A 12,241-nucleotide genomic window follows, 5' to 3' on the forward strand; every position below is an offset into this window, starting at 1 on the left:
TGGGCTTTCAAGAAAGGCTCTGACCCTTTGAGAGAGGGTAAGATAGTTTTCTTCTCCTTCAAATCAAGACAATATCTGCTTTAAATATTTTAAAACTTTAAAACTTTAAAAAATATTAGAAAGAAGGCACCGGAGCCATTGCACAGTGGTAGGGCATTTGCCTTCCATGCTGCTGACCTGTGACAGGTCTGGGTTCAATCCCCTGAATCCAATATGATCCCCCAAGCCTGCCAGGAGCGATTTCTAAACACAGAGTTAAGAGTAACTCCTGAGCATTAAAAAATATATATTAGAAAGAAGGGCCAGGTGAACCCAACGTGTCAGGTGTCATTATAAGTAACCATTACCATTCCAAATATTATCCTTGAATGATACTTTCTATATTTGCAAATAACATTTGTCATATGTCATATTAAAATGAGTGCCTCTCACTTATTGGAAACCTTGAGCTTTGAGTTAGATATACTCTGTGGCATGATACATTATCAGTCCACAAACCATGCTATCCAGGCCTCATATGTCTTTTACCAATGAAAAGAAGAAGCTCAGAAGAAAGGCAACACACATGCCCCAGGTTATTCAACTAAGTTCTCCAGTGAAGAATTTCTCTCCTTGCCATCAAGTTGCATTGATCAAATGATCCCATGTCAGTTAAGTGGTGAAGAAAAATTCTGGAGGTTGGAAGACACCTGCATTTCATCACTTCCCCTTGTTCTCTCTCCTTCCTCTTTCTCCAGCCGTTACTGGCGCCGGTGGAATCGGTTCTGCAGAAGGAAGTGCCGGGCTGCTGTCAAGTCAAATGTCTTCTACTGGCTTGTGATTTTCTTGGTGTTTCTCAACACCCTCACCATCGCCTCAGAACATTACAATCAACCTCACTGGCTCACTGAAGTCCAAGGTGAGAGAGAGGTAGCTCTCAGGCTGTCCTAGTTTACTCCTGCTAACTCAGCCCCAAATCCCAGGCAGGTTGACAGGAGAGCAGACCGTGGCTGGGATCCTGCCAGACACTGTGCTGGGATGCCAAAGGCTTTGGTCTCTCCCCAGCCCTGCAGTAAGACATATGCCCTTGTTATAAGCAGACTTGACTCCTCTGGCTGTGCCCATGCCATCTGCCAGGCCCAACAGTCACTGTTGGGTCCAGGTGACAAGGACACATGCTTCAGCTTGTTTAGCCATTCCAGTTTCTGGATGGCCAGATTCCCAGAATGCTTTTCAGTATCCCAAGGTTGACTGTTTTGTCTTTCCAGAACCTGTGCAGAGAAGGTAAGCAGGAAAGCAGGGAGGAAGATAGCAAGGGCCTATGCACAGGGAACCATCCTCGGGTACCCTAGAAGGTGTTACTGACACTTAATACTGCTCATAGATAATTCTAGATTCAGAAAGGAAGTAAAGTTGAGGAATGTGTGTTCTAGAAGTCCCAGTGGAGGTCAGTTTTCCAATGAACAGGGCAGACTTGGAAAGTCTGGTCCTTTGTTTGTTCTGCTGGGTTAAGACTCTAAACTTTCCTGATTATCTCTGAGTAATGGGTCTAAACTCAAGAGAACCTCCAAGGGTTACATGAGATAATCCTCAGCACATGTGCAAAGCCTGTGGTTCTGGCAATGCCCCAGTTGTGTTTGATGTGATGCCCCTTGGTCCTACATGCTACGTTCTGGCAGGGAAAGATAGGACAGGTGCTGTGGCGGGAAGGGGGAACTTTGTGCTTTGTTTTTGTTCTATGGTGATAATTCTATCTTTCTTCTCTCCTCCTCCCACTTGTCCCTCTTTCCACTCCCCATCTCCATCTGACCCCTCTCCTAAACCTTGCCAGACACAGCCAATAAGGCATTGCTGGCCCTTTTCACTGCGGAGATGCTGCTGAAGATGTATAGCCTAGGCCTACAGGCTTACTTCGTGTCCCTCTTCAACCGCTTTGACTGTTTCATCGTGTGTGGGGGCATCCTGGAAACCATCCTGGTGGAGACCAAGATCATGTCTCCCTTGGGTATCTCTGTGCTGAGATGTGTCCGGCTACTGAGGATTTTTAAAATCACAAGGTATTTGGTGCCTGGTATTTCTTCACATTTCTGGTTTGGGGAGGAGCAGGACTTGCAGAAGAACCAAAAGAGCCTGGAGATAGGACAGTAATTGCTGGCTTGGTAAAGGCCAAGTGTGCTCTGCTTATGGTCACTGGAGGGGAGCATGTATTCAGGGCGAAACATCATTTAGTGGCTGGTTGGGACTAGATTCCCTTCAATGGTGTGCACAGGTTGGAGGGCCTCAGAACTTCGGGTCTTTGTTTTGCTAGCCCTGTGCCTGCCTTCTTCTGCCCCCAAGTCACCAGGTGACAATAATTAGGCTTTGTCACCTTGTTCAAAGGAAGGCAGGAGGGAGAAAAAGAGTAAGAGGCAAAGGAATTTGGTTCCCACTCAACCAGTCCTTTCCAGAGATGTCCAAGAAATCCAACAGTCAAAGCTTTGCTCACAGTATCACCCCTACTGTTAGCGGACAGAGACAGCCTACCCAGCCTGCCCAAGACAGGTTCTTATCTCTGAATGGGGTAGCAACAAGCCTCTGAATATTAGGGTTCCAGTGTGGACAAGAGTTGGCAACAGGCACTAGGACAATACTGTTTGGTTCCTTTGTGAGCTATTTTGAGTGCTGAAATTAAATAAATTAAGTTAATTAAATTGATTAGCCAGGTTTTTAAGCAATCGTTAAGATTCAAAAGAATTCACACCTTTCTCTTTACTTATATATAATAGAATTCACACATCCAATATAATTCACATCTTTAATATGTACAATTCAACTTTAAATAAAATTTACAGTTTAAAAAATGGCCAAATTCTACTTTCAGAGATTTTTTTGGGCCAGGGGCACTCCTGGTGACGCTCAGGGGTTACCCCTGGCTATGCTCTCAGAAATCGCTCCTGGCTTGGGGGACCATATGAGAAGTTTGGGGGTTGAGCCATGGTCGATCCTAGGTCAGCTGCATGCAAGGCAAACACCCTACCACTGTGCCACCACTACAGCCCCTACTTTTAGAGCATTTTTATGATGCCTAAAACAAACTGCCTCTGTGCTTCTCTTTCCCTGCACTTTCCCTTCTAGTGGCTACTATGAATTTACTTTCTATCTCCATTAAGTTGTCTATTCTAGACAATTCTTTTAAATGAAATCACATATATTTGTTTTGTTCAGCATGATTTTTTAACTTAGCATAATGTTTCAGATTTTACCTATTTTTGGATAACACAGAGAAGTATTTTTTTATGATAAATGTTATTTTATCTATGAATATATATCACATTTTTAAAATGTAGTCTTCAATTGGTGGACATTTTATTTATTTCTATCCTTTAGCTACCATAAAAACTGGTACTAAAAATATTCAAGTTCAAGTTCTGTGTGCACATGTTTTTCTTGCTCTTAGATATATGTATCTTGAAGTAAAATTTCTAGATCCTCAGATAAGTATGTTTTATGCTTAGATAAATTGTCTGATTGTTTTTTAAAGATGTTGGATGATTTTGCATTCTTCCAGTTTCTCCATATTTTAATTTTGATGAAATAATAAAATAAAGTAGAAAAACATCTGTGGGAATCACTAAGAATAAGCATACTCTCACAGAAATCTTTCATACATATGTTTATATGTCTATCTGAGTTTCAGTGTAATATGTATTTCTCTTTATGGGTTACTGTTGATCATATATCAGAGAAGGTCATGTTAGAACCACCTGGGGAGCTATGACCATCAAGAGGTATAAGCTTCCTTTTCTTAAGAATATCTGAGTTTGGAGCCGTAAAACCATCAGTCAGATTGTGTTAGGGGATAGAGAAAGGTGAATCAAGTATCTTCCACTTATGATACCCTGCTGGAGTACTTAGAACTTGACTGAGTGAATTTTTAGGGGCCCACAGAGCACCTCTTGGCCTAATTGCTTATCAGCGCCCTTTCAGCAAAACTAGATACACTCACCCCTGGGCAATATCAGGGGTCAAGATAGAAAGGTTTTCCTTTTGATGTCGGGCTCAGAAAGCACTCAACAAACAAGAAAGTAATATTATTTCTCTCTCTCTCTCTCTCTCTCTCTCTCTCTCTCTCTCTCTCTCTCTCTCTCTCTCTCTCTCTCTCTCTCTCTCTCTCTTGGCTTTTGGGTCACACCTGGCAGCACTCAGGGGTTACTCCTGACTCTATGCTCAGAAATAGCTCCTGGCAGGCTTGGGGGACCATATGGGATGTCAGAATTTGAACCATTGCCCTTCTGCATGCAAGGCAAAGCTCTACCTCCATGCTATCTCTCCGGCTGCTATGTATTTCTCTTTTATGGTGCCTGAGATTGAACCAAGGTCTCATGCTCTGACCCAGAAAATTGATTTGTTTTTTTTTGTTTGTTTTTTTTTTTTTTTTTTTTTTTTGCTTTGATTTCTTGGGTGGGCTCTCAAGCACATTCACAGAGCCTCTCTTGGCTATAGTTGGCCAACCAGGCCAGTGGTTCGGTGCCAGAGCCTGAGGATGTGGTGCTTCTCAGACTCTGAGGTTCTGGGGACCACCAGAGCCCCCTATTGTTGCTTGTGAAACTTCTAGGGTCACATCCACAGATACTTGAGGGCCTCCAGTAATGCCTGGGAAGCCAAGTGGTGCCAGGAATCAATCCCAGGTCAGGTACATGGTATCTCCCTGGCCCAGATCATTGATTTTTAATTTTACTATTGTTATTGTTAGAAGGAAAAATACTAATAGTAAACTTAGTTCACATGCTCTCCATGTAATTTCTACTATGTGCTACGTACTAAAAATAGTATTGTCTTGAGAAAAATAGGATATATGCTTGAGATATATACTAGGAAAAATGTATAGTTTGGTTTGGGAGATGGAATCTGTATATTTAAAATAATAATTTTTGAATAATTGTTTACATAAGCAACATGATTACAAACATGTTTGTAGTTTGTTTCAATTACAAAAAGAACACCCCCCCTTCACCAGTGCAACATTTCCACCACCAATGTCCCCATTTCCCTCCTCTTTCACCCCCTGCCTGTATTCGAAAAAGAATCCTACTTCTCTCACTCATTAAAATTGTTATGATGGTTGTTAGTGTAGTTATTTCTCTAACTGCACTCACCACTTGTTGTGGTGATCTTCATATTGTGAGCCAGTCAGAGAACTAAATGAGGGGCCAGAGAGATAGCATTGGAGGTAGGGCATTTGCCATGCATGCAGAAGGATGGTGGGTCGAATCCCAGCATCCCATATGGTCTCTGAGCCTGCCAGGAGCAATTTCCGAGTGTAGAGCCAGGAGTGACCCCGGAGCGCTGCCAGGTGTGGACCCCCCCCCCAAAAAAAAAGAATTTCTATATTGATTCTTGCTATTATATACACATATATTCATTTCCCTTGCTTTGCCTGGGGTCTGGTAAAATCTATAGTTTTATTTGTTTTGGTTTGGGGCTTCAACTTACCATGCTCAGGAGCTACTCCTCTGAGCTGCAGATCTTGAAGTACATAGGGGAGCCCTCTGGTGCCAGGGACTAACTTGGGCCGCCCTTTCACAAAGCATTGCAAAGCATATATTCTGTCACTTCACCTATCTGTCAAACCCCTAATAAATGTTTTTAACCTGGGAGTTTTTGAAGTGCTGTTCAATCATTCTCATAAATTGGTTTTTGGTGTTATTTTTTAGATTCCTCTAGAAAAGAATTCTTCTACCTAGATTTTGTCCTAGCATCTGGAGGCAATTAAATAAGCATTTCTTCTATAATTATAATTAAGCAGTGATTTCTCTGTTTCTAACCTGATGCTATTCCTAAGAAACCATCTTTTATAATCTATCTTTATCAAAGCGCTTCCCCCTCATTTCTTCATGAGATGGATTCGTGGTATTTTCAGATCTCTGTGAAGTCTATAAACAGAATAATTTCATTAATTAATTAGAAGTTACTTTGGCAAAGACATTCACCTTTCTGTTTTCAAGACTCCAAACTCTTTGAGGACTTTAGAACAACAACAAAAAGTGAGAGAGGGATTCCCAGTTTTTCCTGAACCTTGTCTTTAATTCATTTAGTACACTCCAGTTTCTCCCGAAATGCTTAAATTATGTACTTTTAAGTAGGTTAGGTAGCCTGTCTCTTGATATAGGTCATCATGGGTCATGATCCTGCCATCAAGTATGCTTAATTCCCCCACTTCATTAAAATATCTTAGTGAAAGATTTTCCGTGTATCACTATTATTTGTATGTTGAAGCATTTTTTACAGTGTACTATGAGCAAGTGACATTCTCAAACTTGGTTGAATTGATTAAAGCAGTTGATGAAGACCCCACTTCTTGACAGATTTTGATTAGAAAATCTTGAAGATTTCCGTGCTGGTGATTTCCAAGGACCTCATTTAGAAAACTAAAAAGTTCTAATTCCCAGCCATTGTCCTTTGTTTACATCACATTTAATTATAAACCAAGATTTTCTCACTCTCTTCCCTATGTTACAAATTCTAAAGACATGAAGATGATGTCTGATAGTTTTTGACTGGGAAAACAAGTTAGCTAAGAATTTTTCAAAACTTTTCAATTAAGTTCAGTTAATTTTAACTTTTACTCCTACACAACCTGTATGAATTTGATAAGTGCTCATGTAAATTTAATACAAGTTATTTGTTTAGAGCACTGTGATGTTTGTAGTATATATAGATTTATGGATTCCTTCCAAGCTACACAGGGCCTATAGCAGGGGTCCTCAAACTTTTCTAACAAGGGGCCAGTTCACTGTCCCTCCCTCAGACCACTGGAGGGTTAAAAAAATCTATAAATAATAGTGGCCCACTGGCCATAATTTGAAGACCCCTGACTGAGACTGAGAAGAGTTGAGAGACAGAAAGGAGGGGAGTCAGAGAGTACAATGCACACTTGACACTTCAGTCCTGGACAAGTCAGCTGCTAAGCAGGACAGGCAGTGGCAGCAAAAAATACCCAGTAGGCTGGATAAATGTTCTGGGTGGGCTGCATATGGCTCATGGGTCAGAGTTGGAGGACACCTGACCTATAGTCTAATACCCAGATCAGTTGCTTTCAAATATGTCACATTACATCTGCATCCGGAGTACTAAACCGTGTACAGCAAACAAATCTTATTCCTGAGAGCGAAAGTACCAAAGTTCATGAAGTTCTTTTTAGAAAAGGAAATGAAAGGAAATTCAATATTTTTTGTGTGACATCATCAGTCTTGGTCATTTGTACTCCCTATTATTTTTAAGAATCGACCAGAACAGGAGGGACTCACAACTCATTCATGATGCGCGATGGGAGCAGCAACCTTTGGCATAGGATGAGTTGAATTAGTTATATGATGAAAATGAACCCTTACTGTGCTTGTTGTTTTTATGCTTTGTCAAAATCTGAGAATGTCTTGAAGATTTACTGGACATGTAACTATCATCTATTCTGTATTTGCTATTAAAAATAGATTAGTAATATGTACTAGATGTTATGTCAGTCCGTGGATGACTGAGTAGTCATAGAGTTAGACTGTGGAAAAATTACAGAAAGTTCTGGGAAAGAAATATTTCTGTCTCGTGAAACTGGAGAGGCAAGTTCAGGTCAAAGTTTTGGTCAGTTTTGGGCAAATTGCCCATGTGTCCCCTAGCCCTCTATATTGAATTCTTTTGCCTGCTAAAAGCATTACAGGCTTTAAGTATCACTGAGTTTCAATATTTAATTTGTCCATTCATTATCAGCCCGTAAATATAGCATTCTCTATGAGACGAAGAAGAGCTTCAATTATATTAAATCTAGATAGGATTCCTATTTACTAATTGCATCTTTCTTTAATCCAATGAATTTTTTTTTATTTACGCACCACATCTGGTGGTGCTCAGATCTTGCATCTGGCTCTGTGCTCAGTGATCATTGCTAGTGGGTGTCGGTAGACCCTGTGGGATGCTGGAAATTGAACCAAATGGCCCTGTGCAAGCAAATGCCATACCCAGTGTACAATTGTTCTTCACTCCTACCTCCACCCATTGGGTTTTTATTTACTTATTTATTTATTTATTAATTGATTGATTGATTGATTGGTTTTTGGGCCACATCTGGCAGCTCTCAAGGGTTACTCCTGGCTCTGCACTCAGAAATCACCCTTGGCAGGCTGGGGGCCCATATGGGATGCTAAGAATCAAACTGGGTCCCCCCCTGGGTCACTAGCATGCAAGGCAAACACCCTACTGCTGTGCTATCTCTCCAGCCCCACCCATTGGTTTTCAAATGCACTAGAATCCTCCTTCCCTTTCTGTTTTTACTCTTTCACCTACTGTGCCCTTCTATGCCTTGAAATGTGAGATTGACTGACTCAGCATAATCAGCTTTACTGATGATTCATGACCCACATATGGTTGATAGACTCCAAAAGTCTCCTGAGAGTCTTTCGAAAAAATTCGGTGCTGTAAATGTCTTCCCTCACTTTCAGAGCCTGGCCACCAGCATTAGATTCATTCCACACCTTCCCCTTCTTCCCTCGGATTCTTCTTAGTGTCCCATGGAAGCTCTGAATTCATTATAGACCATCATCGAAGAGGTCCGTTTGCCATCTATGCCTCTCCAAGACAGGGACTCCGGAGGAGGCAGCTCAGACTCCAGAGCCTTCATATTGAGTGTCATCATAAAAGCTGATTATCTCTGGAGGGTGATTGACTGGTTTCCTACACTGGGTTAAGAAGCAGGTGAAGATGACTTGAGAAAGCTCCTTCCCTAACCCTAACATCTTGCTATCAGAGGCTACTAAGAGAGACCGAGAAGCTTTGTGTTCCAGAAGTTCACTCTTATTCAAAATCATATCCAATCTTATCTACTTGATCTTATCCAAAATCTCAGGCAGGGCTACAGCTCCTTGAGGCAAACTCAAGGTCATATTAGTTTTGCCAATGCGGCCAAGTTACATGCTCCTATGGAATTCTGTTCTTAGTGTGACAAGTCCTCTGAGACATTGGAAAATAACTTTAAACCTTGTATTCAAGGTAGAAATTGACTTCAAAGTGAAACATGTAAAATGTGTCACCCAGCTCTTCTAGAATGGAGTGCTAGGTAGAGTGGACATTACCAATATCAATACCAGTTGGCTTGATCCTCAGGCTGCCCCACAGGCTGACCAAGATAGTCTAGAACTCTTTGTTAGTCTCCTCCTGGCTTCCCCTAACTTTTCCATGTTTTATTGGGCCTTGAAAATTAGGCCCACACCATTTAAGCACTGCCCATGACATCCACCATATGCCCTAATGGTGGTTAGAGGGAGAGGAGAAGCCACAGTTGAGCTAGTTAATCTCATATAACCCCTCTCTTCTCCCTCTCTTCTCACCTTCGAGAATGGTGAATAACAGCCTGGAGCCACAGGGCTTGTTGCATGAAATTTGCTTTTTGAATATCCTACCAACAATGGATCACTGCCACCAAAGCTAAGAACTATTTGTTGTTGTTTTGTTTTTTTTTTTTGTACCCTCAAGATAAGAACAGTTGGGACAGGTATAAATTTAGTTATGACCTTCTTTGGAACAAAGAGGAAGTGGGGTGGAGAGGCATTTGCAAAGCATCCCAAATCTATCGGTGATGTTATTATAAAGATCTTTTATTTAGAGCAGGCTGATGCTCATTTTGTGCCCGGATTATAAAAGCCCCAGGCCTGAGCTATTTGCAGCAAAGGTCTATGAGATGAAGGTGTTGGTTCAAACTAGATCCGGACACTGTCTAAAACAGAAGACCAGAGAGAATTCCATGGCGACTCTGTTCAGGGCACTGGAGATAAAAGTACCACTGAACACATGGAACCAAGCCAGGAGAGGGTGAGGGAAAGGGGACAGAAATAAAGCCAAGGTTAGCCAGCAGGATTAGAAGGAAGCTTGCAGAGACAGCAACAGGAAGAAAGGGAGAGGTCTAGGGTGACAGCAAAAGAAGGGGAAAGCCCTCAAAAACCCCCGACTCTAAAGAAAAAGAAAGGGGAGGAGGAAAAGAAAGCTGGGGACACATGTATTGCTGAAGATCCAAAAAGTTTATACCAGAAATGATGGGGGAAGTTGTGGTTGAAGTATAGGGAGAAGAACATGTCTAGCTGATTGGTGATCCCAATGATGTGAATTCTCCAGTCCTGAATGTACACCTTTCTGGGGACAGTGTTTTTAAGAAAGAATCTATAACTGCATTATGGGGGCTAAGAGATTAAATAATCCTTTTGTTGCTGTCAACTTTTCTCCAGCACTCTTTCCTTTCTGACCTGTTTCATATTTTTATTCAGTTAGAATCAAAAAATCTCCCAGTTGTTTGCTAATGTATTACTTATCCCTTTGGTTTATGGCTAGCTAATCTCTTTTCAGGAGATCCTTTCAAAAGGACCCCAGACCGTTGTCCTATCTGATCTTTAGGCTATCACAGTAAAAGCTGTCAAGATCCAGGTTGCTATTAAGAAGAGAGTTGGCTGCTGGCCATTTTGTTTAAGTGGTATTTTTGTTACTCTTTTCAAAGGTTGCCATCTAGGCACCTTTGTAAATCAATTTTTATCAGTGACAATGTGTCCTTTCCATAGCCAAGGCATGCCATACTCAGGAACTCAACTGTTCTCTGAACCCTCTACGTATCCTTACCTGTCACTTCAGCAATCCTTTGTTGTTTCGAGAGAGCATAAAGCTTATCCAGCTAGGTGCATATTAGGGAGGAACGGCCTTGTGTGCTGCAAGCTGGATACTCTCATGCCAGGGCCTTGGCACCAGCCCTGCAACTTTAGCCCTGCCCTACCCCATGCCTGTTAAGTAGGACACAGACATAGAGATCAACCAACTGTGAGTTCCGCTCAACATCACTTTATCTCAGCTGTATGACTTCCCTATGTTCAGAATCTATTCAACCCCGGAGCTTTGCTGAGGAGGTTGGGCATTGTCAGAAGACCTGGTGAGTTTGTTTTTAAACAACGTCTGTCTCATGCCTGTAGATCTGCAGTCACTGGCAGTTAGCCACTAAGGTGGGAGTTTTTCTCTGTGTTTGCTACAGGACTCCTATGGAAATTCAAAGCCATAGCAACCCTATTTGTTGCAAGATATAGAAAGGGAAGCATCAGGAGCCCTGTAAGCTGTCTTACCAAGGGTTTCAGGAAGCTCATCAAGTTAGACGTGATAATAGAAGACACAGAGAGCTGCTCCTCTTTGTCCGGCTAAGTATGCTGGGCTTAGGTGCAGGGCTGTCTCTCTACCTTGCTTCCAACATGTGTATGTGTTCACACATACACACAGTTTCAAATCTTTCCCTCCAGTAAATAAAATATAGGACATGCAAGTACAATTCATTCAGGCCTCCAGTAAAATATTTACTGATTCCCAATGTTGGGCTAGCCACTATTCTAAGTGAGTGAACAGATGAATTCCCTGATTTGGGGGACATGCATTCCGGGGGTGTGGGCAACAAACAAACAAAATTATAACTCTGTGGGATGGTAATGAATGATGTGGAAATGTGGGACAAGGAACTAGAGTGAGTGGTGCTCAAGGAGAATTGCTCTAATGAGATAACATACTTAAAAAGTTCTAGGCAGAAACTTCTGTGCTGAAAAGTCCACCTGCTGCATGGTATGGCCCTGTAGAGTATATGGGTAGAACCCCTGCTTGTCCCTGTACTGGTCATGTCTGACATGAAGTAAGTCCTTGATTACATTGCAGGGAATATCAGTGTGCCTCACTATGTGGATCTGAGTTCAGAAACTTGGTTTTGTGGGGGAACAGATTTCTCCACAGTTCAGGTGCTCTTTCTTTCTGTAATTAACAGACCACGTCCACTGATGCTTTTGAGACTACAAATCTACCCTTCCTCATGGGCCTTTCACCCTGTGATTTTAGTACTTACGTGGATCTTTGCCTGCTAGTTACTGCCACTAAGCGGTAATTTCTGATTCTATCATTCATTTGTATTTTTCACTTAGCAGCATATGCTGTTAAATAGTAGTAGATTTAGATTTTTTTTTCAGAGTGTTATAATCTGGCTTTAAAATATGACTCAAAGGAAAATAATAGGGAGCAGCACTGAACTGAACCAGACAAGCTGTCAGGAGGTTGGCAAAGAAATCCAGAGAGAGATGGAGGTGACTCAAAGAAGTGTAATCAAGGAAGAAGGAGCCAAATGTTGACTTCGTCTTAAAAGGGTATATGCAGAATTTAGTAGTGGCATGAAAGAGAGAGGGAGGTGAAGGTTGGCCCCAGGAAATTTCTGGTCCTAAAAAACACCATTTAT

The 12,241-nt window shown here is 41.7% G+C and overlaps 1 protein-coding gene across 1 annotated transcript in view; it reads left to right on the forward strand.

The window, feature by feature from the left end:
- Positions 1 to 12,241, forward strand: part of CACNA1C (calcium voltage-gated channel subunit alpha1 C) — a 657,609-nt gene that overhangs the window by 568,082 nt on the left and 77,286 nt on the right. Inside the window, exons 12-13 of the mRNA XM_049783035.1 lie at positions 738 to 898; positions 1,811 to 2,036. Of these exons, the coding sequence (XP_049638992.1) occupies positions 738 to 898; positions 1,811 to 2,036 (387 nt within the window). The remainder of the gene's footprint in view (positions 1 to 737; positions 899 to 1,810; positions 2,037 to 12,241) is intronic.

This window comes from Suncus etruscus, chromosome 11 (genome assembly GCF_024139225.1).
Source record: "Suncus etruscus isolate mSunEtr1 chromosome 11, mSunEtr1.pri.cur, whole genome shotgun sequence".
NCBI lineage: Eukaryota > Metazoa > Chordata > Mammalia > Eulipotyphla > Soricidae > Suncus > Suncus etruscus.